Source organism: Dipodomys spectabilis, unplaced genomic scaffold (assembly GCF_019054845.1).
Source record: "Dipodomys spectabilis isolate Male_0828 unplaced genomic scaffold, ASM1905484v1 ptg000147l, whole genome shotgun sequence".
NCBI lineage: Eukaryota > Metazoa > Chordata > Mammalia > Rodentia > Heteromyidae > Dipodomys > Dipodomys spectabilis.
The window spans coordinates 12,891,755-12,917,965 of record NW_024870824.1 but is presented as its reverse complement, the minus strand read 5'-3'; the positions used below and the strand labels follow the sequence as shown (position 1 = coordinate 12,917,965).

General features: G+C 40.2%; 1 protein-coding gene across 1 annotated transcript in view; it reads right to left on the bottom strand.

Moving 5' to 3' along the window:
* Positions 1-26,211, bottom strand: part of Sh3rf2 (SH3 domain containing ring finger 2) — a 133,509-nt gene that overhangs the window by 48,947 nt on the left and 58,351 nt on the right. The window contains exons 3-5 of the mRNA XM_042692098.1: positions 23,161-23,430; positions 19,996-20,091; positions 13,397-13,720 (exon numbers count right to left, since the gene is read on the bottom strand). Coding sequence (XP_042548032.1) covers positions 13,397-13,720; positions 19,996-20,091; positions 23,161-23,430 — 690 coding nt within the window. The remainder of the gene's footprint in view (positions 1-13,396; positions 13,721-19,995; positions 20,092-23,160; positions 23,431-26,211) is intronic.

Sequence of the window (26,211 nt, the reverse complement as noted above, 5' to 3'; positions counted from 1 at the left end):
GATTTTGAGAAGACATTTGTCTCCTTCCCTTAAAATCAGGGGGTTGTCTCAGTCAGGAATGATGACATTTCAAACTCTCAGGAACATTAAAACTGTGGTTGCTAAATTATTGCTGGTCCTTGCAAAGACTCTGCATGGAAGGACACAGCCTATTTTGTAGATGGAGACAATGGAGGTCAGTGGGAGCAGTACCCATTTGAATGCCATTTAGTTATTTGGTACCAAAGCCTCCACATGAAGCTTTTGGAAGTAGAGCTGTGGCTCAAGTGGTAGAGCACCAGCCTGAGGACAAAAGCTAAGAAATAGAGCCCATGCCCTGAGTTCAAGCTCTAGAACCAGCATGAAGAAGGAGGAGAAGGAGAAGGAGAAAGAGGAAGAGAAACAAAAGGAGGAAAAGGAGGAGGAGGAGTAGGAGGAGGAGGAGGAGGAGGAGGAGAAGGAGAAGAAGAAAACGCAGCAGCAGCAGCTTTGCTTTGCTTGACTCAAAGTCATTCTATTTATACTTTAGCTTCCTTTCTGCACAGAAGAAAAAGAGAACCAAACCAAAGCACAACAATAATAACAGCCATCGACAAAAACGCCTCCAGCCTTTCCTACACTCAGTTTCTATTAGTCTGTGATAGGAGAGATTTCTCATTGCATTTCCCCATTCCTGTATGATTTCACTTACATGCCTTTTCTTTTCAGAACACAGGAGCATACAACTAGTATGGAAACCTACACTTGGAAAAATAAAATCATCGCTTAACCACACATCAACTTTGAAGCCATTCATTCTCTAAGCTGGACAAACCTAGGCCTTTTCTTTCTCCTGTTCTTGGCCCAGGAATGGAAGCCAAACCTCAGGAAGGATAAGGGAGTGAGCATGTGGCAAAGAAGCTAGGACATGGAGGCCAGCCCGAGGGCAGTGATAAGGATGTAAACAGGGAGACTGGCACAGGCAGGCAGGGGAAGATCAGTCCAGCTGGCAGCAACCAGTGGAAAAAAAGTTAGCAGCTCAGTTATGGCAAACATGCCAGGCAGGGCGGTATGAGTAATGAGTCCTGTCTTTGAGCTACAGAGATACTCAGGCACAAATGAGGGAAGGAGGGACTGACGGGAAGGGGAAGAGAGTTAGCTTCCTCAACATATAGTGTATGTATAGGATGTATATGATGTGTAAGAGTGGGATGCCAGTGAATTAACTTAAAGAAAGCTCACTAGCCAGACACTGTGGCTTATGCCTGAATCCTAGCTACTCAGGAGGCTGAGATCTGAGGATCACAGTTCACAGCTGTCCTAGGTAGGAAAGTCTGAGAGATTCTTTTATCTTCTGTTAACCACCCAAATGAAACCAGAAGTAGATCTGTGGCTCAAATGGTAGAATGTCAGTCTTGAACGATAAAGCTAAGAGACAGTGTCCAGGGCCCAAGTATGGGCACAAATTAAAAAAATAAAAAAGCTCACTGTGTAGCATCTTGCACATACTGAGCTCGCAGAAAGCAGCATTCAGCATATAGAAGCAGTGCCGATTGAAGTAAGTTCAAGTGGTGACTGATTTGAAATGTCCTCATTTCACCATCTAGCATGAAATGATGTTCAGCTCATTAGGTGAAAGGTTGATGGGAAACTTTGTACAGGCTAAGTAGAGCTCAGTCTGAATAAAAATTAATAAGCAAAGAGAAGCAATCAGGCATTTGGAACCTCCTGAGGTATTATAATATGTACTTAATCCTTAACAAGTGTCAGGATAACAAAGTGGAGAAGTACTAGACATTCCTACACAGTGTATTGGGGCAGCTGGATATCTACATGCAAAATAATGCATATGGCTCCCTAACCTGACAAGTATTAACTCTAGCTGGATCATAAATATAATGTAGAAGCTAAAACTATAATGAGATGGTTTGGTAACGTTTTGCTTGGCCTCAATGCAGAAGCTCTGCTTCCCAATCAGCTGAACTACAGGCATGAACCATTGCGCTCCCTTCCTCTCTCCCTCCCTCCCTCCCTCCCTCCTTCTTCCTCTCCCTCTCCCTCTCTCTTTCTCCCCACCTCCCCTCTCCCTCTCCTCTCTTTCTCTTGCTCATTATGGTTTGAATTCAGGGCCTTATGCTTGCTAGGCCCTGAGGCTACACTTTTAGCTCTATTTGGTTTTGTTATTTTTCCCAATAGGGTCTTGATTTTTTTTTTTTTTTTGCCCAGACCACTTAAGACTGCAATCAATCCTCTTATTTACACTTTCAGTGTAATTGGTATGTACTACCACACCTAACTGTTTCAGCTGGGTCTTGTGAACTTTTTCTGGGCTGACTTCAAAATGCAATCTTCCTGATTTCTGCCTCTTGAGTAGCTAGGATTACAGGCATGAGCCACTGTACCTGGCTCCCAGTAGTAAAAAAAAAAATCTTTGAAAATAGACTAGGCTGTGGTTTCTTAGATAAGACAACTAAAACTTATATAATGAAGGAAAAACTAATCAATTAGACACCGCCATAAGCAAAAACGTTAATGTTTAAAAGAACACCAAGAGAACACACAGACTGGAGAAATTTCTGCAAGTCATATGTGTGATAAAGGACTTTATCTAGAATACTTTACAAGTCAACAATAGGGCACCCATAATCCAAAAGACAGATAATACAATTCAGAAGAGATCACAGGTCTTAATGTAAGATCTAAAGCTTTTGAAACCATCACAGGAACACAGAGGATGTAGGGACAGACAGCAACTTCCTGAATAGAACTCAATTGCTCAGAAAATAAGAACAATAATTAACCGATTTAAAGGTTTCTGCATAGCAAAGGAAATAATTACCAGAATTAAGAGTCAGCATACAAAATGAGAGAAATTTTTTGCTAGCTATTCATTAGAAGAAAGATTAATTTTCCAAATAATAGAGCTAAAATTAATAAAAAAATCCATTAATGAATGGATTGAACAGTTTTCAAAAGAAGTATAAATGGGTAATAAATACATGAAGAAATGTTTAACATCCTTAGCCATGAAGAGAATACAAATAAAAATGATACCTAGATATCAAAAAAATGATATCTATCTCACTTCAGTGAGAATGGCAATGCTCAAGACCTGGACACAAAGGAACATTTATCTACCGCTGATGGAAATATAAATTAGTTCAGGCACTGTGGACATAAGTATGGAAGTTGCTCAAGAAAATTAGCTTAGGTGTCGTAAAAATGATGGAAAGACAAAAATACCCATAATATATACATAATGGAATATCATTTATCCATAAACATGAAATTATTTCATTTGTAGGAAAATGGATGGAACTGACGATGATCATATTGAGTGAGATAAGCCAAGCTCAAAAGAGACAGTATTTCATCGTTTCACTCATATGTAAAATATAGACCTAAAAATAATAATGTAAATAATATGATATGACTTTAAAAGGAGGACTGTTTGGAAGGAGAATCAGTGAGAGGGAGAAAAGAGAGGGTGATGGGGTAAATATGATCAAAGCACATTATAGTTATGTATAAAATAGCATAACAAAATCCACTAAAAACTTAAAAAAAGAGGGAGGAAGAAGGCTAAAAAAAGACTAATATACTACTACTTGTTACTAGTACTACTAGCTATTCAAGAAGCTGAGATCTGAGGACTGAGCTTCAAAGTCAGCCCAGGCAGGAAAGTCTGTGAGACTCTTATCTCCAATTAATCACAGGAAAAGCTGGAAGTGGCACTGTAGCTCAGATGGTAGAGTGCTAGCCTCGGGCAAAATGAACTTAGGCCCAGAGTTCAAGGCCTAGGACTGGCAAAATAAATAAATAAATAAAAGAGTAATATACATGGCATTAATTTGATCTAAGTACATTATATACATGTGTGTTAATATCACAGATTTCTTTGTACAATTAGTGTATGCCAATAAAAATTAAAGTCATGGAATTTTACACTTAAAAACAAAAAAGAAGTATTTAGTAGTAGGAAGTAGTCTTATCCAAGTAATTAAACCTGAAGCAGATCGAAGCACTAGCTCTAACTACCAGATCCCAGGAAGTAAAGGGAGGAAAGAACATGCTGAATAACACTTTAGGGATGCAAGGGCAGTATGTAAAATGTGGAGCATTCAACAAGACAAATGGACATTGCTAGGGACAAGAGGGTAATTACTGTACCGAATAAAAAAAAGTTAAGAAATGTATCAACCTCGGATAGGTTTATGGTTCAAGTGGTAGGACATCTGCTTACCAAGCACAAGGCCATAAGTTCAAAACCAAGAACAGATAAAAAGGAAAAAGAAAATAGAAAAATAAATTTAAGAAACAGAGCTGTGTGCTGATTCCTCATCAGAGGCTGAGATTTGAGGATTCATTTCAAAGCCAGTCTGGGCAGACAAACCCAAGATTCTTTTCTCTAACCAGAAAAAGCCAAAAGTGAAGGGGGGGGGGGGGAGCTATGGCTCAAGTGGTAGAGTGCCAGCCTTAAGCAATAAAGGTAAGGAAGAGCACAAGGCACTGAGTTCAAACCCCAGATAATACTTAGTGTCTCCCTCATTTAGATTTTACTTGAACAAACCATAAGACAAATATAGAAAATTTTTGTTCATCTAGAAATTTTGATAAAGGTATGATGGTTTTATATATGAAATGGTGGTAAAAGGTATGATGGTGTTATATAATAAATGGTGGTATTGAGGTTTGAACTCAGGTCTTCATGCTTGCCAGGCAAGCACTCTATAACTTGAGCCACACCCCCAGCCTCATGTTAAAATAATTTTAAAGAAACAGCCATTGAAATGTTTATGAATCAAAGGATATGATGTCACAGCCTTGTTTTAAAGTAAGGCCATTGGGGTGCAGGCGAATATATAGAAATTTAGAATGTAACAATAGTAAAAGTGTGAAAGTGGCAGTCAAGCTCTTTCCATAGCCACTGCCCATCTGTTAATTTTCCCAGCAACCCTGTGCAGAAGGCATCTTCACAATAGTTGACGGGAAACTTAAGTCCAGAGTGGTTACTGGTTCATCCAAAGTTCCTCCACTGGGAGGAGAAAGAGGTACCTGGGAGCCAAGGTCAGCGTGATTTGTTTTTCCATACCAAACTGATTTCTAGGTGGCTCACAACAGGTCCCACCCAGGGGCTCTAGCAAAGCAGAGGCAGGCAGGGCTGTTTTACTTTTGAGTTGCTTTCTGATGCCTGCCAGGATATCCCTGCTAAGGCGTTAACTGAGACTTTACAAGAGTAGTTTGAGGATCTATCTCCATCCAAAGGGCATATTACTGAAACCTGAACAAACACATTTCAAATACTTTTGAGACCCCATTGAAGGCACTTTGGGACAGATAATCATGTGTGGTTTGAGGGGAGAACCATCCATTTAACAGAGCCTTCCCTTTTTCTACTATGCGTGAGACTACTCAGTTCTAATACTCTGAAAATATCATTGGTGAGGAGGGATTTGTTGAGTGAGAATTGTGAAATGAAAGAAGTTTCATATTAGTATCAGAATATCCACACAGGGTTCATTTATCTCTGAAAATAATCTCGGGGAGAGGACTACCTTAGAATTCTGAAACATGAGTTTATAATGAGAGGGTATCCAAAGGAAAAAAATTATCTTAATACTAAGTAAAGACCATGTCTTGCCGGTCGCCAGAGGCTCACGCCTATAATCTTAGCTACAAAGGAGGTTGAGATCTGAAGATCGCAGTTCAAAGCCAGCCAGGGCAGAATGTCCATGAGACTCATATCTCTGATTAACCACCAGAAAACTGGAAGTGGTGCTGTGGCTCAAGTGGTATGAGCTGAAGAGCCCCGGCCAGGAGTTCAAGACCCATGACTGGAAAAAAAAAAAAAGACTATCTCTTTAGGTGCTCTATTAAGTTGGGCTAGCAAATCCCGATGGAAGACAGAAATAAAGGGACCACCCAAAGAATGTCTGAAATAATAATAGGTCAAACTTCCAGACACAACACTTTCAGAATATTCCAAATAGGGAGTTAAAATGACTTAGATTTGTAAATTTCAGAATGCCAGAGGTACATGATAATTCATCTTCCCAGGAGCTGAGGGAAGATGCCTGGACTTACCATGCCACATTGGCATGGGAGGGAAGAAGATAGGGAAGGAACTGCATTATTTATACCAAGTTGCCATTTGCTTATTTGTTTATTTATTTAGAAGTACTAGGGTTTGCACTTAAGGCCTAATGCTTGCAAGGCAGATGCTCTTTCAACGAAGTTCCACCGCCTGCATTTTTTTTTTACACTAGTTATTTTTTGAGATAGGATCTTGCTTCCTGCACATGTGCACACTTGGGCCATGGCTCTTCTTCTTGTAGCTAGGGTGCTGTGTGTGTCCTCATGCCCAGCTCTTGGTCAAGAAAGGGTACCCTAATCTTTTCTGCTAGGGCTGACCTTGAACCTCAATCCTTAGCTTCTTAAGCACTAGGATTACAGGTGTGAGCCATTGGTGAGCAGCTATGACTCGTGTTTTTCTCTTCTTAGTTTCTGTTTTTTTTTTTTGGTGGGGGGGGAATCAGAAACAAAAAAGATGTTGGTTGAGTTCGACAACAATAGAAATGAATAAAGCAAGCATTCTTGTTCTGAAGAGGTTTTCAATCCAGTGAGCATGGCAATAAGAGATGTATGCAGGGTATATAGCACAAAGAGGATATTTTATATGTTCTAACATATATTGGTTGTAACACAAATATTAAAAAGTGCTGGGAACACAGAGGAGAGACATTAGTTCTGCTGAAGTAGAATGGCAAGACCTTCCTTCAGGAAATAGTATGCATTCAGGACTCAGACTATGGGTATAATTACAATAGGGGAATGTGCCAAAAATAAATTCCAGAACAAATAGCATTTATTTATTCAACAAAAATCTGCTCACTGCCCAGAATAATGTAGGCATTGTTGGGAACAAAGGTAAAAAGCAATGAGGTAGTCTTAGATATGCTGTGTTTAGGAATGTTGAGAAGATCACTGTAATTTTTGTGCGTGTGTGTGCATATATGTGCATGCACATATGTGTGAATGCGTGTGGAGCTTGAGTGCTGGAAGGTGGGCTGTAACCAGGTTGTGTATGGTCTAGAATGCTATATTAAGAACTCTTTTAGGGGAGAGAGCATGGGTCTGCCCTGAAATCCTGGCTCTGTTTCTAGATTTGAGTCTCTGGGAAAGTAACCAAGTCTTTCTGTCTCAAATTTTCCCTGTTTGTTAAAATAGACCTATCAATGCCTACTCGGAAGAGTTCTGAGTATACACTACTGATAATGTCTGGAAACTATCACTTAAAAATCTTGGCTTCTCGATATTCAGGAGGTATGGCTGTGTATGAGGCTATTGGAAGCCACTGGTGATTTGGGGAAAGGATTTGGATTTCAAGAAATCATTACTGGAGACTATGGTTGGAATGATGGAGGGCATGGGAGGTCCTGGGAGGGTGGGGCGCAGTGATTGAGCATAGCCCTGAGGAGCCAGAACAGTTGTCTCCGTAAGAGATGAGGATCAAACTAAGAGGGACATGGAATGGACAGAAGCAATGGCTGTTTTGATGGCAAAATGGGCTTTCTGATTACCTACACATATACATGCACACAGATACTTATATACACATATACCTAACTGTATAGGATCATATAGGATGAAAGAAAAGAGAGCTTTATTATTCTTATTATTAATAATAGTAATAATATTATTATTTGGTTGTGTAGCAGGCTCTTCTTCTCTGGCTCTAAGATACAGGAGGCCAGGGACTGAGGAGAGGCTGGGGATGAGGGATGGGAAGGGTAGGGATGAAGAAAATATGTTGAAGGGTCAGGGTTTGTTGAGAAGCACAGTTATAGGAAATTAAGGATGACTCATTTTTTCTGTGTATGGTGGGGCGTGGGGAGCAAGAGGCTCCACACACTGAACCAAGCCAGTTTAAAAATCACAGGGGAAGGGTGCCTTGTACATGTGATTCCTCTGCACTGCTCAAGGATTTTTCTAGTCTGTATCTCTTGCGGTGGGCTTTCTCTTTTGGAGGAGTGCATTCTCAGTGCACCATGAAACAACGTTCAGGACTCCCTCCAAGCCAGCTGCATTCAAGCCAAGTCACCTGCCTGACCTCCTCCACCCATAACCGCCATAGATAGAGCCTATGCAGCCTCTTCAGGTCTATCCTGAATTCTTTTCAACTGTAGTCATTTTCAGTCCATAGCTGAAGCTACTTCTTAAGAGACTACCCAGAGGTAGATGTTCAGACAACAGGAAAATGAAATGTCTTGCTCTGGCTTTTCCTCATGAGCAGGTAGCAACCATGGATTTAAGACATGAAGGAAGCCAGACTCACGCCTATAATCCTAGTTACTCAGGAGGCTGAGATCTGAGGATCATGGTTTGAAGCCAGCCTGGGCAGGAAAGTCTATGAGAGACTCTTATCTCCACTAAACTACTATTTAAAAAAAAGCCAGAAGTAGAGCTGTGGCTCAAGTGGTACAGTGCTAACATTAAGCAAAAATGCTCAGCAACAGTGTCCAGCACCCAGGCCCTAGGCTTTTTGCAAAACAAAAACCAAGCCAACCAACCAAACAAAAAGAAACGAGGGATATAGGCAGAAAAATGGATAGACCTGAAAAAACTATGTTAAGTGAATTAACTCAGGTGTAGAGAGACAAAGGATGCGTGTTTTCTCTCATATGTGAAATCAGATCTAAATTATAAATATATATGTAAATGTATACTGCTTCATATGCATAGACACAGAAACATATTGGCTGAAGTAAGGTCTATGCAGGGAAGGACCCCAATGGTGTAACTCCTTTGAACAACTAACTTACAGGTTAACAACATGAATATCAGGAAGTTGGAATATGCATTGTCAGGGAGGGTGAGGTCCAGGGGAAGGAGGGCAGATGAATGGAGAGAGGAAGATGGATGAATGCAGTCATCATACTCAATGTACATCTGTGAAAATGCAAACTAGGTGCCTTGAGGGGACACATGGAATTGGGAGAGACGAAAGGGTGACATTGATCAAGATTCATTGTACTCACAAACATGTTAAATTGAAACTTCTCTGCACAACTAGTTAAGGATAATAATAATAATAATAAAAGACTGAGTGACATTCTTAGATTTGTTTCTACCACAGGAGGGAATGAGATGACTTCAGAACTGATTTTAAAAATATAGTTCCTTTAAAAAAATTCATATATATATATGTAGACACACACATACATATATATATAGGTATATTTATGATCTTTAAGTAGTTATACAGTGGAGTTACCATTCAACAAAGCAGTTTATGAATACAATACATCTTGATCAACATCACCCCTTTCAACATTCTCTCCATCTCCCCCAATCCACCCCTTCCCTCACTTTTCTTAATTTTGTAGGATATGCACTGAATTTTTTACTGCATTCTGCCCACTACTCTTAACCCCCTCTACCCTCGACCTCACCCACCTCTTTCAAATACCTATCTCCTGATATTTATTTTGATGAACTATGATTTTATTTTTCTAAAGAATTACACTGTTTGAGGCTGGGAAGGTGGCTCAGTGGTAGAGCGCTTGCCTTGCATGCCAGAGGCCCTGGGTTTGATTCCTCAGCACCACATAAGCAAAAAGAAAAAGCCGGAAGTGGCGCTGTGGCTCAAGTGGTAGAGCGCTAGCCTTGAGCTGAAGAGCTGAGGGACAGCGCCCAGGCCCAGAGTTCAGGCCTTACGACTGGACCCCTCCCCCTACAAAAAAAAAAAAAAAGAATTACACTGTTTGAGTTATCCTCTGAAACTTCCATATTTCAGATTATAATTTGTATATACTTGGATAGCACCTGAAGTTAAAATATGGTTTCTTATTCTCCAATCTCCCTTTATCTAGTTGTTAACAACTAAATATGCTAACATCTTAAGGGATTTTTTGGGGGGCCTTTTACTCTTTAGCTACAAAAGAACTAATATTCAAATATTCCAGTATTCCCAACAGCAGGAAACAGATGTCCTTTAGTAATTCCTGATTACATGTTACTCTGGTTATTCATGTGTTTGTTTGAGATCCATGTTTTCTGAACTACATCAGTATTTCAACATATCCACATTCCTTGTTCTTTAAATGTGAGAAAAAGTTTTTTTGTTTTTTTTTCATCAGTCATGGGGCTTGAACTCTGGGCCTGGGCGCTGTCCCTCAGCTCTTCAGCTCAAGGTTAGCGCCCTACCACTTGAGCCACAGCCCACTTCCCGTTTCCTGGTGGTTTATTGGAGATGAGAGTCTCACGGACTTTCCTGCCCGGGCTGGCTTTGAACATGATCCTCAGATCTCAGCCTCCTGAGTAGCTAGGATGACAGGTGTGAGCCACCGATGCCAAGCAAATGTGAGAAACATTTTAAACATTTAATTTTTTCATATATCTCTGTAATATCACTTGTAATATCTGGAAAGCTGTCACCTATTAACACAATAAAAACATTCTTCCATTTAGAAATGGGGCTATAGGTTGCTCTGGGCCAGCTGCTTTTCTCTTTTCCTCACAGCAGGTGATTAGTTTGACTAGCACCAATCTAAGACCTCCTTGAAGGACTGTGGGACATTAAAAGGGAGATCCTTTTCCAACATTTTGTCAGTCTTTCATTTTGTCTTATTAATTTTGGAGTCTCTGTATCACCTAAGTCAGAGTGTGGGGTCTCAACTCCACGATAGTTCTTTAAAAATTTTTATTGTTAAATATTTTATTTTTATTTTTTTGATATCTCAGACTGTGAACATCTTGATAACAGCAACTTAATCTTGGTGTCTGCAGCACCATATATTAGGAGCATTTATTCTCGGTTGGTAGTTCTTAAAGTAGTGAGGGAAAGCCTTCTTCAGGTGCCAAAGACATACGATACCTTTCTTTACCGAGAGGCATAACAGGAGAGATCCTAGAAAGCCTTAAAGTAACAAAAGAGTGAGAAACAAGACAACCAGGATGAGACAAAGTCTGGAGACTTCTAGTATAAGTCACATTTGTATAAGGTGTTGCTCAGTGTAGTGTAGAACCAAGACCTTATGTTTAAGAATTAAGAATTAGACAGTTATAACATCAATCCAGACTCTTTACTGACTACATGAATTTTACCAAATCATTTTTCTTTCGTGGCTTTACAGAAGGAAAATGTAACTGTTTACCTTGTGGTAAGGTGCCTTTCCTATAGAGCTCCTACCACATATTGGGAATGAAGTCAGAACACAGGAGACTAGAGCTCTATCTATCTATCTGTCTGTCTGTCTGTCTGTCTGTCTATCTATCTATCTATCTCTAACATTATTATTATTATTGTTTCTGCCTTAATTTGGTAGCTGAACACCTGACACTCACTATGGTTATTAGCATGTTGTACATTCAATGAAATTTACTAGTTGAAAGAATTATTCTGATCTGGATGTTTCTATAGGAACTTAATTCTTCCTTCAGTCTTTCCTAAGTGCATGTCTCCACCTGCCCAGATTTCTAAGTCAAATATCTTGATTCCTTGACCTAATGAGCACCTCCTGGGGTTCAGGGACCATGTGGGGTGTCAGCTGTTCCCGCTGTGTGGAGCTAGACCAAACCACAGCTCCCAAGAGTATTAGAGGGGGAAAAAAAAGAAGCAGGAGGACTTGTCATTTGCTCAACTTTCTGTTCCTTTTGTTAGCTTCTCCGTGTGGTATGTGAGTCTGTTCTGACAACACTAGACAAACATAGAGATATTCTCAACCATCTAGAACCTGCCAGTGCTTCCCAGAGGTAGTGAGAACAGGCCATGTGGATGCCTCCTTCAGCATTCTCTCTGTGCAAACTCAGAAAGGTTAAGATGGTGTTACATTGCTTTAAATCCTTCTAAGGTTCTTCCCTCTGATCTGTCCTCTCTGTAGGTGTGGTAAATGAACAGGAATACAAATGAAAAGGGCTTTGTGGGAAGCCCACTCACAGCTGAGTGAGCTAGCTTATTACAGAGTGTGGGTTGTACTTTTATATATCTAAGTATCTAAATCCAGAATGCCTTTGAAAACTTAAGTGATTCTTTGGCTTTACATCGAAGCCCTATTTTTAAAGTGTGTGTGTGTATGTGTGTGTGTGTGTGTGTTACAAGAACAACTTTGGGCACAATGCATGTATGTACTTGTAAAAAGTATTTGGAAAGTGTGAGTAGGAAGTTATTATTGCTAGGATAGTGTAATGGACAACATAGGTGTGTGTGTGTGTGCATGTGTATGTATATATGTGTGTATGTATGTGTACGTGTGTATGTGATTGTGTGTGATGGTATTCAGGTGGGCAGGATTATAGGAGCAGCCAACCTCTTAGGCAGTTGGACAGTACAATAAAACATCAAGTGTTGTAGTGGGAGATTGTTTTCCTTTCAGACCAGCACACAGGTCTTTGAAGAGCCCTTGACTCTCTCCTTCTTCCTTGTCTTGTTAAAAAGGGATTAGAGTTCAATTAAGCCATTTAAACCCAAGGTAGAAATTCATGTTTAAAAACAAGATTTACAGCTTCGTTAAAAAAATACATGAGAGCAAGTTGAAGTTTGTCCTTTCAAGTTGCCACCTGCATAGTTACAAAGAGTATTTTCAGCTAAACACTCAACACATAGTCCTTCTTAATTACTTTACCTCATACCTCCACTCCTTCTTTTAAAGTGCCCTTCAGCCTGAATAGCCACATGCTGTTAGAAGGACTTCAGATTCTAGATGGCCTTAACACACTTTAGCTCATCTCTCTTCAGATGGCAACTCAGTGACCAGGGTTAATCATAAAAGTAGCATTAAGGGCTGATGCTTCCTGAGAACTATGCTTTGCTAGGCATCAATGTGCTTAGGTACATTAATGTACTTAGGTACATTAGCTCATTAGGTTCTCCATAGGAGAATACCTGGGCTGGCTTCATGGGTGTGGGAATTGTCACTCAGGGCCATCGCTTGCTTTCTTGCTTTGCCAGATGGCTTTTTTCTGGTGCCTTCTTGAAATGTTAATCATTTTTGAGCAAGGGGTTTGCATTTTCATTTGGAATTGGGCCTCCCAACTTATGCAGTCAGTTCTGAGAATAGCCTGATTTCACTTGCTTTCCTTCGGTGTGACACCTTAGACAGCCATTGCTCAAGTATGGGTAAGTGAGCCTTGAACGGTGATGAAAAAACCCGCTCTGGAAAATGGATGTCATGGTCTTCAGGAAGAGAAGCTGTCTAAGTGACAGGAATTATGTCATGACACAGTACAGGACAAGAAAACCAATGAAATGAAAAGAATGAAATGACATATCCAGCTCCCATAGGTAATACATGTGACATATAGTTCATATTTTTGCAGAGCAAGAATATGCTATGGGTACTTTTTACTTTATAGCAAGGATGAAAATACCAACATTGAAATATTTAGGGGGCTGTGGGGCAGGGTTCTTGCCTCCTGTAACCCAGGAATCTAGCCTTACCTGCCCAGTAGAGCTGGCTGGGAGGTTTGCCTTCTCCGTATGCTGTGTGGTCACAGAAGGGTTGCTGGAGCTGATGAGCACTGGAGTGCTGATCTCTGCCACATGGTGCCCCGAAGGAGAATGGACCATCCGATTGAGCGTGTTCAAAGCAGTAGTGATAGAGAACTGGCCGGCCCCCTTCCTTCTGGAGCCTGGGCCTCTACGGAGGCTGGCTGTAGCGGTGGTTTTGTCTCTGGGAGATGAAGATACCAGAGAGAGGTTTTTCATGCGGGATGACTGATGCCCTTTGTTCTTCTCTAATAGGTGTCTTGCAGTAAGGTTGGGCTGAAAAGACAGAAATTCCCATGAGAAGTTACACTAGCTGGTATCAAGCCAGCAGCTAAGTTCTTCTCCAGGCCAGCCAGAAGCCAGATCACATGCCACTTTCTTTAGTCACTGCTGCAGATGGCCACTCCCTGGTGGGCATAAAAAAACTTCCTTTTGGGACTGGAAAGGTAGCTCAGTGGTAGAGCAATTGCCTTGCATGCATGAGGCCCTGGGTTCAATTCCTCAGCACCACATAAGCAGAAAAAAAAAAGCCGGAAGTGGCATTGTGGCTCAAGTGGTAGAGCGCTAGCCTTGAGCTGAAGAGCTGAGGGACAGCGCCCAGGCCCAGAGTTCAGGCCCACGACTGGACCCAAAACAAACAAAAAACAAAAAAACCTTTTTATCAACTTCAAGTTATACATTAGGTATGAGACATAAATACATACTTTAGGCTTGAGATAGAATGCCAATACACTCAGGAGGCTGAATCTTTTTGCTAAAGTGTCTTTCCTTTTATCTTTTAAATACTCTCTTCTTTTCTTTCTCCCTTGTTTATGCCTTTTAGTTAGTAGTATGCTAGTAATAAAAGGGAGATAAAGGGTAGTCCTGTTTGTAGAGTTACCAGTATACCAAAATTCCTAACACTTTTAGTGTAGAACTAGCCGGCTCCATGCCAGTGCCATATTATGGTCTGTTTTATTTATTTATTTAATTTTACTAGCTTGGCCCAATAATGGCCCCTGTGGTTCTTTTTCTAAAATCTAAAGTACACTGGACAAACAAAAGCTCATACAAACCAAGTCTTAGATTTCAGGATGATTACTTACATTTCCACTATTATAATTGTCATCAATTGTTCTCCCAAAACCCCATCTTCCTCTAAAAATTCAACTATTGTGGTTAGGAAGAAATATTCCCACTTAAAAACATTTTAAATGCCGATGTGCAAAGGATTAAAATAGGTGAGATAAAAATATTTTAAAGAAGATCTAGTCTTTCTTCCTACCTCTGGTTTGTCTTGCTGGGAAAAACTCATCAAGCAGGAAATGGGTGTCATTAAGTTCTACTTTAGAGACAAGGAAGTTGAGGCCCAGAAGGAATGATATAAATGACAGAGCTAGCTGGCAAACTAAACAAGAAAGTATCAGATAGTGATCGGTGCTCTAACATGATAGATGGGAGGAAGTGGCTATTTTAGGTTGGAAGGTCCAGGAAGACCCTCTGAGAAGGTGACATTTGAATAGAGATAACAGATAATAAGGAGCTGGCCCGGTGAAAATGGCAAGCAGAACGATTATAAACTACAGGAAAAGTCTTAGGGAATGAGCTATTCTGTTTGAGAAAAAGAGGGAAGAAAGAAACAGAGAAGGATGCGTCAGAACAGATTAGCAAAAGGTAGTAAGAGAGGAGGCATCAGAGAGAGAGAAATAAAAAGAGAGGGAGGGAAGGAGAGAGAGAGAGAGAGAGAGAGAGAGAGAGAGAGGGAAGGGAGGGAGGGAGGGAAGGAGGGAGGGAGGGAAGGAGGGACAGAGAATGTGCCAAGGACCAGATCATACAGGGCCTAGGAGGTTTTATTTTTATTTTCAGTGTAATAGGAAGCCTCTGGCCAGATTTATGTGAAGGAGTGACAGGATCTGATTTATGCTTTGAAAAGCTCATGTTACAATTTGGCGGTTTCTTAGAGTTAAACACATACTTAGCATCTGACCCAGCAATCCTACTCTTAGGTAATTACTCAAGAGAAATAAAAACTTAGGCTCACTCACTGCTATGCAAATGCTTTCCTTTTTCTTTTTCTTTGAGACTCTCATTAATTGCCCAGGCTGGCCCTAAGTTCATGATCCTTCTGCCTCAGTTTCCCAAGTAAATCTCAGTGTTTTATAGTTGTCAACAATAGAAAATAACCCTGAATGTCTTTCTACTATTAAAAAGGTACAATATCTGTGGTCCATCCATGCAATGGGATGCTGCTCAGCAATGCAATTACTGATACACAAAACCATCTGGATTCATTGCTCTTTAACTATGAACGTTAAAGAAGTTCCATCAGGTATGATCCCATTTTAGGATATTCTAGGAAAAGGAAAGCCATAGGGACAGGGAATAGATTAGTTGTTGTCAGGTACTGAGGGCCAGGGAAGAACTAGCAACAGAGGTGAATCATGGGGAATTTGGGATGCTGGGGTTGGAACTAGTCTGTATCTTAATGGAGTGTGCTTATACAACTGGACACACTTATCAAAACTCAGAGAACTGAATTATTACCCCCTCCCCCATCTATACACACACACACACACACACACACACACACATCATGTACACACACACACACACACATTTTCTTCTTTGTATATAAATTGAGCTCATTGTGAAATGAAGGAATGGGTAACAATATTTGACAAGATATGTACCTTACTGATGTAACTGTAACTCTTCTGTACAACACCTTTACAACAAAATAAAATAATTTTAAAAATGAACTATTTTTAAGAAAAGAGTTCATTGTGGTCATTAATCAGAAGTGCCAGGAGAAGTAGGGAGACCAATGAGGAAGATATTGGAAGTTTTCAGGCAGGTTCTGATTTCTACCCGGACTGGCAACAGTGTCCTATGTTCCTCTAGAACACTTGTCTCTTTAAGAGAGCAATGCATGCTTTTCTGTGTGCCAGGGGCTTGAACTCAAAGCCTAGGTGCTAGCTTTTTATCCCACGGCTGGTGCTCTACCACTTGAGCCACAGCTCCATTTCTGGCTTTTTGTGGTTAACTGCAAATATGCATTTCACAGACTTTCCTGCCTGGACTGGCTTCGAACCATGATCCTCAGACCTCAGCTTCCTGAGTAGCTAGGATTACAGGCATGAGTCACCAGCTCCCAGCATGATACACTCTGAATTTAACGCATAATGTGTTTCATAGACATTCACAGCTATAATGAAATAAGGTCAATTTTTTCTGCTTTGGCCTAATTGGTCTGGCCCTATGAGTCCCACTATCAGGGCCTTTCTGGCAAGGACACTAACAGAGGGCCCCTGAGCCCGTCTGCCTGTCCTTCCAGTGTGAATATCGTTCAGCGGGGAAGAGGCCTGCAGGTCTCTTGAAGCAAAGTCCTTGAGCTTCATGGATCTCAAGCAGCCCTGAGGGAACAATCTTGACCAGAACAGTCAGAAACTTGATGTTTGTTTCGCTACCTCTTACGCAGATGCAATTTAAGAAATCAAATGATACATTAACAGGACAAACTCTGTTTATGAAAAAAGACCTTATCTCCTTCATAAGAAAGCCATTCTTGGGTGACATTCATCAGGATGCATTGTTCACATAAATGGATATGTTGGATTGAAACCCCTTTGTACAACTAGTTAAAGATAATAAAAAATGAATAAATAAGAGAATGAATGTAGAATAAAAAGAAAGAAAGCCTTTCTTCTTGGTGCTTCGCATGGCTCTGGCAATTCAAGGCTTAATGAGTTTTCAGCAAGTCCTAGTCTTAATAGAATTACTGGAGTCAAAATTTAAGTACTGGTTGAAAAAGCTCAATTTAGATATCAAGTAATTTTTGAAAAGCAGGCTCCCAGATTAGAGCAAGCACTTGATTATCTTTTCCCACTCCTAGCAATTAGGAGAACAAATGAAGCAATGGCTAGTTGGATGATAATTTGGAGGGTGCTTTAATCACTAATTTTGAAGGTAAAGTGGTAGAAAGAGTATCCGAATGAATAATCATTAAATTAGAAGTTTTGGTTAAAAAGAGTTTCAGAAATGAGTAATAAAATCAGTGGTGTTGTTTCCCCAGAGCTGTGAGAAGGACTTCCAAATAAAGTAGGAGGCCAGGCAAAAATTCTCACTTTTCCTAGGCATCCAATGAGGTGCTAATTGCATCTGATTTCTGTCAGAGGAGTCGAGCACCTTTCTGCGTCATTCTGACCCAGAAAATTGCCACACTACCGATCTCGGCATGTGTACCAGAAAGGGGGGGGGTCCTTCTTGTCTCCTGTCCTCCACTCTTTCAATGTCCTATGGAAGTTTTGGAAATGTTCTTTGTTTTCTATCTCTTACTCTTAGCTACTAATGTCTAATTGAGCCATGCATCAAGTGACTACTCTTCTTGTTGTTGTTGTTGTTTTTTTCCTTTTTCAGAGTATTTTTTTTTCCATCTGAGCCAGATGCACGCCTGTAATTCCAGAACCAAGGAGATCCAAGCAGCAGGAACAAAACAATGGAGGCCAGCATGGGTTACATAGTGAGTTCAAAGCTAGCCTGGATTACATGAAAGAGAGGAGAGAGAGGGTTGGTAGCTGAAGCCTTGTAATCAAAATGAATTGAGAAGTGGAAATCAGAGGTTGAGATTTGAGGCCAGCCTGGGCTTAAAAGTTGGGGAGGCCCCATCTGAACCAACCGGCTTGGGGCAGTGGGTTGTGCCTTTAATCCCAGCTATAGAAGAAGCTCAAGCCCAGTGGCTTGTGCCTATCATGCCCGAGTAAAAGGATCACAGCCCAGGCTAACCCTGGATTGGGCTCAGACATAAAGTGAGATCCTACTCTGAAATGCAGGGCCTTCTGGGTGTTCGGCAGCTGCATTCCCCTCAAGCTATTTCTAGCCCTTTTGTGGGGAGTTCTTTTGGCTCTTACACACTGCATCTGCTCCTCCTGCAAGGTTCCTAAACATGCTGCCTCTGCCCTGAAATGCAACTTCCTCCTTTTACCTGTTTAACTCTAGTCATGTCTGACCTTGGCTCAAGTGTCATCTGCTGAGCCCCATTAAGGTAAGCCACACACCATCACCCTCTAATGATTCTCTGTACTTAACTCTGCGTCATTCACCACATTAGTAATTACTTAAATATCTGAATCCATGGTCTCAGAGAGCCCAAACCATCACCATCTTGTATCTTTAGTTACTGCATGGCTCAATTAGATGTGAATGGCTTAGATTAAGAGATAGAAAACAAAGGACATTTCCAAAGAGACTATAGGAAATCAGAAATGTAGGACAGGGGACAAGAAGTACTCAAGAAGGACTCAGTTCTGATACACATGCCTTGATCCGTGGTGTGGAAATTTTCAGTCACCATCTCCTATCTCTAGCACCCAGCACAGAACCTGATGTAGGAGGCACTCAATGAAAAATTACTTGAGTGACTGACTATATATTTAGAACAGATCATATTGAATGCTGTCTTTCTCCTCCTCCATCTTCCTCCCTGCAGCCTCCTCCTCTACATCATCATCATCTAAAGTACTGGTGATTGAAATCAAGGCCTGATGCATGCTAGGCAAGCACTCTACAACTGGAGCCATGTGTCCAAATATTTTATTTGAGTTTTGTTATTGAGATAGACCCTGATTGGCCTGAAATTCATGAGCAGCTGTAATTCTAGGTCTGAATCACCTTGCCTGCTTTGATAATTGAGAGGGGTCTTGATAACATTTTCCCCAGGCTATCCTTGAACAATGATTATCCTAATGAAGTAAATGAGACTATAGGCATGTATGACTATATCCAGTTGGGTTCTAAAGTTTCCCTGACAACTTTCAAGGTTTTTAAAAATTTATTTGTTAAACTAATTTTTTTTTGTTTGACTACATTTCTTTTGCTGGTGATTCAACCCAGATTTATTTATTTATTTATTTAATTTTTTTTATTTAGAACTCTGGGCCTGGGTGCTGTCCCTGAGCTCTTCAGCTCAAGGTAAGCACTCTACCACTTGAACCACAGCACCATTTCTGGTTTTCTGGTGGTTAATTGGACATAAGAGTTTCACAGACTTTTCTGCCTGGGCTGGCTTTGAACCAAAGATCCTCAGATCTCAGCCTCCTGAGTAGCTAGGATTATGAGCCATTGGTGCCTGGCTCCACCCAGATTTATATACTGGCTAGGTAAATTTTTATTTAGTTTTAAATACATTTCTTATGTGTTAGCTAGCTTATGAAGTAAAATAAACATGATAAAATGTTCAGAGAAGAAATAAAAAAGTGCTCTGCTAGGTGTTGGATATTTTGTTTGGTTTGGGCCATACTTTTGAATTCAGGGCCTTGAACTTGTTAGGTAGGTGCTCTGCCACTTGAGCCATAACTCCATCCTTTGGTTGCTGAAACCTTATGGATCAGTGTGGGTTATAAAGCTGAGCTTTATAAAATGAGTAGAATGTGAACAGGTAGGAAGCACTGACCAGGTGTATCGGGATTACAAATGTATGGTGTCTTTTCTTAAGTCTTGGGTTAGATCTGAAACAAGCCTCTGTCAAACAGGAATTTCTGTCAGGCATTTCTGGGTAAAGGAAAGGACTCACATACCTCCACAAACAAGATAGGGAAAATGCCCACTTTGTCTCCTAACTTCCCTTCTGCCCAGTTCTCGTCCACTCTGCTGATCACAGTGATGATGTCATCCTGAAAGAGAAAGTCACGTGGTCAGCCTTTCTCCTCAGCTTCCAAATGGTGAAAACATCCAGTAGCAATCAGTCCGGATACAAGGGATGTAGCTCTTGAATGAATTGTCTAGGAGATCTTCCTACTAAAATGGACTTTCTCCATAACCAGAAATATTTACATAATTAGGACAAGAAGAGGAGTAGAATTACTTTGGAGGCTCAGTGGACTCCAGTAGGAAAACTTGGAAATGTTCATAATTTCAATAACCAGCAGAATCCCAGATTCTCCTTTAAATTCATCTGGAGGAGAAGTTAAAAATGAAGCCATCAAGGAGACATATTTGAGCTTGACAAAGAGAATAATGAACTTCATTCTCATTCTGATGACTTTCAGAACCTATTCAGTTTCAATATATCAAACATACAGCATATTTTATTCAAATTTTTTAAATTACGAAAAGATCATATGTAAATTTCTAGAAACACTTGGAACTATGGATAAGCAAAAAGTTCATCTACCACCATAGAGAGAACCACTGTTAACAGCTTGGTTAACATATTTTCCTCTACGTTTTTAAAATATCAATATAAAAGATAACATATATATTGATTTTTATTTTTTTCAAAAATATGCATGCATGCATTAAAGTGCATAGATTTTAGGTGCAAAGCTGAAGGAATTTTGATTATAGCCATAAAACCCCCATCTAACTCAAGATACTAAATCCAGTGTCCATGAGTCAGCTTTGTGTCTTTCCTGTCCCTAAGTACTTTGACTTCTAGTACTGTACATTCACTTACCTGTTTTTGTACTTCCTACAAAGGAAGTCACCATATAAGACGTAATGTCTTCCTACTTAATATCTTTTGATGTTACAGACACCTTCCCATGTATATACATATTCATTAAATCTTATCTGTATCTTTGTCCATAAAGACTTTCTGGGGATATAAAACCTTCTATCTCATATCCTAATCCTAAAATCCTAAATTCTAAAATCACTACTATACTATACATTTTAAGCTTCTTTTGTCTTAGTATAATTTGCAAATTTATATTTGTAGTTTGTCATCTCTTTCCATTATAAGACCATAAACTCCATGTGTGCAAGGCCATTGTCTGTTTAGTTCACCTAATATTGTGGTCTCCTTCAGTAGGTATGCAATAAATATTTCTGGAAAATATCCATGCATGAAGGAGTAAAGACACACATAAATAAATGTCTGAGTAATGGAAATAGAAAGCCCTAGGAAAAGAGCCACTTTGGCAGGGGGATCTTGAGTGTCCTTTTGATATGCTTGCTGAGTTTAAGATGACCACAGATTGCCTAGTGATGCCTCAGCATTCCACAGCCCTCAAAATCAGCCAAATTTTCTCTTCTGGTCTTTTGTCATAATTTTCCATTGATGTGTCTGTTTCTCCCATCAGACTGACAGTTCCATGAAGGTAGGGAGATTGGCTCATCACTTTGTTCCCAGTGGCCAACTTGACACCTGACTGGGCTCAAGGGATGGATGTGTGGAGTGTTTCTATTTGCTAATTGCTGGCAAAGGCCAAGGAAGCAGATAGTATTTCTTGCCTATGTCTCCAAAGTACAGTGTCTAATATCTGGCATAGAGTAAGTATTCAATATATATATATATATATATATGCATATATATATATATATTTAGTTCAATCATCCCTCTAACTGTAGTCTAAGTATAAACTTTATAGTTTGGGCTGTAGAAAGATTTTCCTTAGGAGTCTTATTCTGAATTATGATCTTTATTATTTTGCAATATGAAAAACAATAAACTTATCAAATCTGGGTACTCAAGAAGGATAAGGAGTACTCGAGACAACCAACCCACTTTCTGATACATGTGTCTTGATCAGTGTTGTGGCAATTTTCAATCACAATCTTGTATCTCTAGAACTCAGCACAGGATCTGATTTAGGAGGCACTCAATAAACAATTACTTAAATATCATTTTGAAATTAAATCTCATTTATGAATTAAATCTCATTTCTTGTAGTCACAGAATACAAATATTTTATGAAACAAAAGGCATTTCTTGGGCCATTGTAACAGCTTTTGCACTCGATTAGCCTTCTTATCCTAGGTAGCAAAGAATGAAAATAAAAGGGGTGGGGGGAGGATGGGATGGGAAGGGGAAACAAAGGAGGCTACAATGCTTGATAAGAAATGTACACATTATCTTGCCCATGTAATTGTAACCCCTCTGTACAGTATGTTCACAATAAAAAAGAAAGAAAGAAAATAACTCCAACTTTACTTTCTATGGCAGAATTTGAATGTATAGAATAACTAATTCTGAATGCCAAGACAAAGTAGTCTAGATTTGTAGGACTATCTTGCAAACAGTGAAGAGTTGTGCAATAAAACAGGAGGTCAAAAAATCTTAGAGCAAATAATGTGCTTGTAGACTATTATCTTGTAAGTGGTTATGTGTAAAGTTATGATTATATTATTGCATGTTTGAATACTGTGTTTACAGCAAAATAGAATGTCATAGATGAGTGGAATTAGGTGACCATGTGAATCAGCAAGAATACCCTTATTAAGAAAAGTGAGGGAAGGGGTGGTTTGGGAAGGATGAGAGAGGATGATGAAAAGGTTGACATTGATCAAGATGAGTTGTGTTCAGAAACTGCTTTGTTGAAGGGCAGTGCCTTTGTACAACTACTTAAAGACAATAGAAAAAGAATTCCCTTATGTGTCAAAGAGATAAGAGTTTCGCATAGTACATTATTAGACCATGTTTTAGTTTCTGTCTACGTATTTGTTTCTGCCGTAGGGCAGGGAATGTGGCTTCTTCCTTTTCTATCCCCAGTGCCTTCAAAGAATATGTGATCAAAAGGCATTGTAGAATGCATGAATGAATGTGTGGATACTTATTTTGGTGATCAAAATAGATAAAGCTTAAAGATGTCTACAGAACAGTTGGTTTCACTGGAAATTTACTTCCAAGTAGTTAGAATTGTACCACACACAGTAGTTAGTTTTATATGCACACACACACACACACACACACACACACACACACACACACACACACACACACACACGCCCCAGAATATTACCTTGAGGAAGCTCAGACAGTCCTGGTTCTCACTCTTCCCCCTGTCCCGTAGGTCGAAGTTGTACAGAGCCCTGCAGAGAGGGGGTGGCTGGGGCAGTTGCTTGAGGACTTCCACGGAGCTGACTGGGAAGATGCCACTGAGCCCATTGATCTCTCCCTGGTACCAATTTTCATCCAGTTGTTTCCGGAGGAGAATAACATCTCCCTTATTAAAGCTCAGGTCGCCAGGATTCTGCCCTCTGTAGTTGTATAAGGCCTTGGCTCGAGGAACCTGCCAAGGCACACAGACCAATAAAATACAAACTTAGTTTTGAGGCTGGAGGAAAAAAGGTGTCATATTAACAGCTAATTAGGACGTTCACTATGTGCTAATTGTGTGAATGTGTATACGTGTGTATTGGCTATTTCAATGTAGGTAGACTCTCATTATCTCCATTTATCAGAGCAACTGAGCAAAACAGAGTGGTTTAGTAACTTGTGAGAGGTGATAGTTGGGAAATAGCAGGTTTGGGTTCTGAACTCAAGCTACCAGATGCTCTGTCTCTTGTCCTCATTCATGATGCCAAGAACCAGAATTTGGGCTTGACTCTGTGAACTTGTGTGAGTGGGTGAACTCTGGATCTGCACCAACTTGGAATTCTGGCTCCACTGTTTCCACTTACATCATTAAGGTTGTTTACTTTTTCTTACACTTATACTCATTTGGAAAATGGGATTTTAATTGCATGCCTAACCTATTAGGGTTTTTGTGAGGAATAAATATTCATAATGTATTTATCATCTTGCATATAGTATGTGCTCAAGAAATGTCATCCTTTCTTCTCAGCATTTGTAATAGAGGGCTAATGACGCTGGTTCTGCCCAGTTGTTAGTACTGATGGTAAGAAAATGGTGATGCAAACCACCTGAAAATAGCAAGTGCTGTCTGAGACTATAGTTTGTCTTCAGCCTTGTCTAGAAATTATAAGTCTCAAAGAGTTTAGATCATTAGGATGTTCAACTGAGAGAAAGAACAATTAGTTTGAAATCAATCATTGATTTTTTTAAAAATAAACCATCTCAGAAATTATCACATTTGTCAAATTGGTTGTCTCTCTGAATAATTAATTCAGTAAAATGCATTTTTTCTAGTTGAAATTGGTTTTCTCATACAGAAATGGTCTCACACGAGTCTTGCTTGCAATCAGCTTAGCAGTCTGATAGTCCCCACAATTTGGGTAGAACCCAAAGCCTCTCTGTCCACTGGGATTGTATTTTATGTGGGATCTCTGAGCATCTCCTCTCACGGTGGCAGGCTTGCATAATGGAGTTTAGGGAGACATTACTTTAGGTCTTCAACGAACTGCTCAATCTACAAGGCTCTTTTGGAGAGAGAATCCATGCAGAAGAGAGGTAGAGATAAGACCTGATATGCTTTTGCTTCTGGAAGTGGAACTGGGGATGCAGTGAGGAGAGTAAGGGGCAAGAGAACCACAAGAATGGAATCCATCCTGGAGAAACTGGTGCACAGATAGCAAGTCAAGTGGAGTTGCTGATCATATATTCATAGAATGAAAAACTCTCAGTCATTACCATTGCTAATATTGATCTATAATGCATGGCCATGTCACTCATAATGTACTGTCACATGTAATAGGAGAAATTCACTGCACTCATGTTGCCAGGTGCCATTGGCTCATGCTTCTAACCCTAGCTACTCAGGAGGCTGAGATCTGAGAATTGTTATTTGAAGCCAGCCCAAGCAGGACTCTCATCTCCAATTAAACAGCAAAAAGCTGTAAGTGGAGCACATGCACATGCCCCCCCGCCCCACAGTGAGTGTGTGTGTGTGTGTGTGTGTGTGTGTGTGTGCGCGCGCGCATAGAGATTACCTAAATGTTAATGAACATGCTAGATGACTGTAACAAAACATTGAGTAATTACTTCTGGACAGTGAGATTAAAAAATGACTAAGTATTCAGCTGTGTTTTCTTATGTTTCTACAATGTTATACTCACATCATCTATTGAACAATGATCAAGATGTACTGTAAACATAAATAAGCACGTTGAATTGGAATTCTTTTGTACAACTATTTAAAGATAATTAAAAATGATTAAAAATAGGTACAAAAGATAACACTGGTTAAAAGACAATACAAAGGAGCTGAGGGTCAAGGAATGGAAGGTATGGACAGAATTGAGGAACAAAACAAGGCCAGCTGAGTAGTCTGAGCAAATCAAGGAACAACTTTTTAATTTTATTCTTTTCAGACAGATCTCACTATGCAGCCCATGCTGACCTCAAACCCTGTCTAGGCCAGATTGGCTTGGAACTTGTGAACTTCCTGCCTCAGATTCCCAATTGCTGGGCTACAGGCGTGTACCACCATGACTGACTGGCATCTATCCTTTGGGGGCAAGATTGTCTTTACTTGAGAAATAAGCAGATAAAACCAGGATAAAAGCAGGTGATCTGAGGGAGTGATCCAAATCTATTAGCCTCGTAAGGATGGATATATCTGGGAATAACTATTGTCCTTCCATATTCTTTCTTACAAATTTTCATTTGTAATACAAAGCATACTTCCCTGGGTATATGATTACCTGAAACTTTGTTTGTTTTTGCTTGAACTCTGGGCTTGAGTGCTGTCCCTGAGCTCCTTTTTGCTCCAAGCGAGTGCTCTACCACTTGAGCCACAGCACCACTTCTGGCCTTTTCTGTGATTAATTGGAGATAAGAGTCTCACGGATTTTCCTACCTGGGCTGACTTCGAACCATGATCCTCAGCTCTCAGTCTCCTAGGTAGCTAAGATTACAGGCATGAGCCACTTGCAATTGGCATACCTGGAATTTTGACTGGTCATATTTCCCAGATTCCCTGGCAGGGGAGTTCTGACCCATAGATAGAAGCAACCTTAACGGAGGGTCCTTACTCTAGAGAGACTGATTTTTCTCTTTCTCCATCCTGCTATATGTAGAGAGTAGGTATGGCTCCTGGAGCTTTGGCTGTCATTTTGAATGAGGTGGAAGGCCATTTCTGAACTGGAGAGGAAGAGATGTGTCTGGCGGA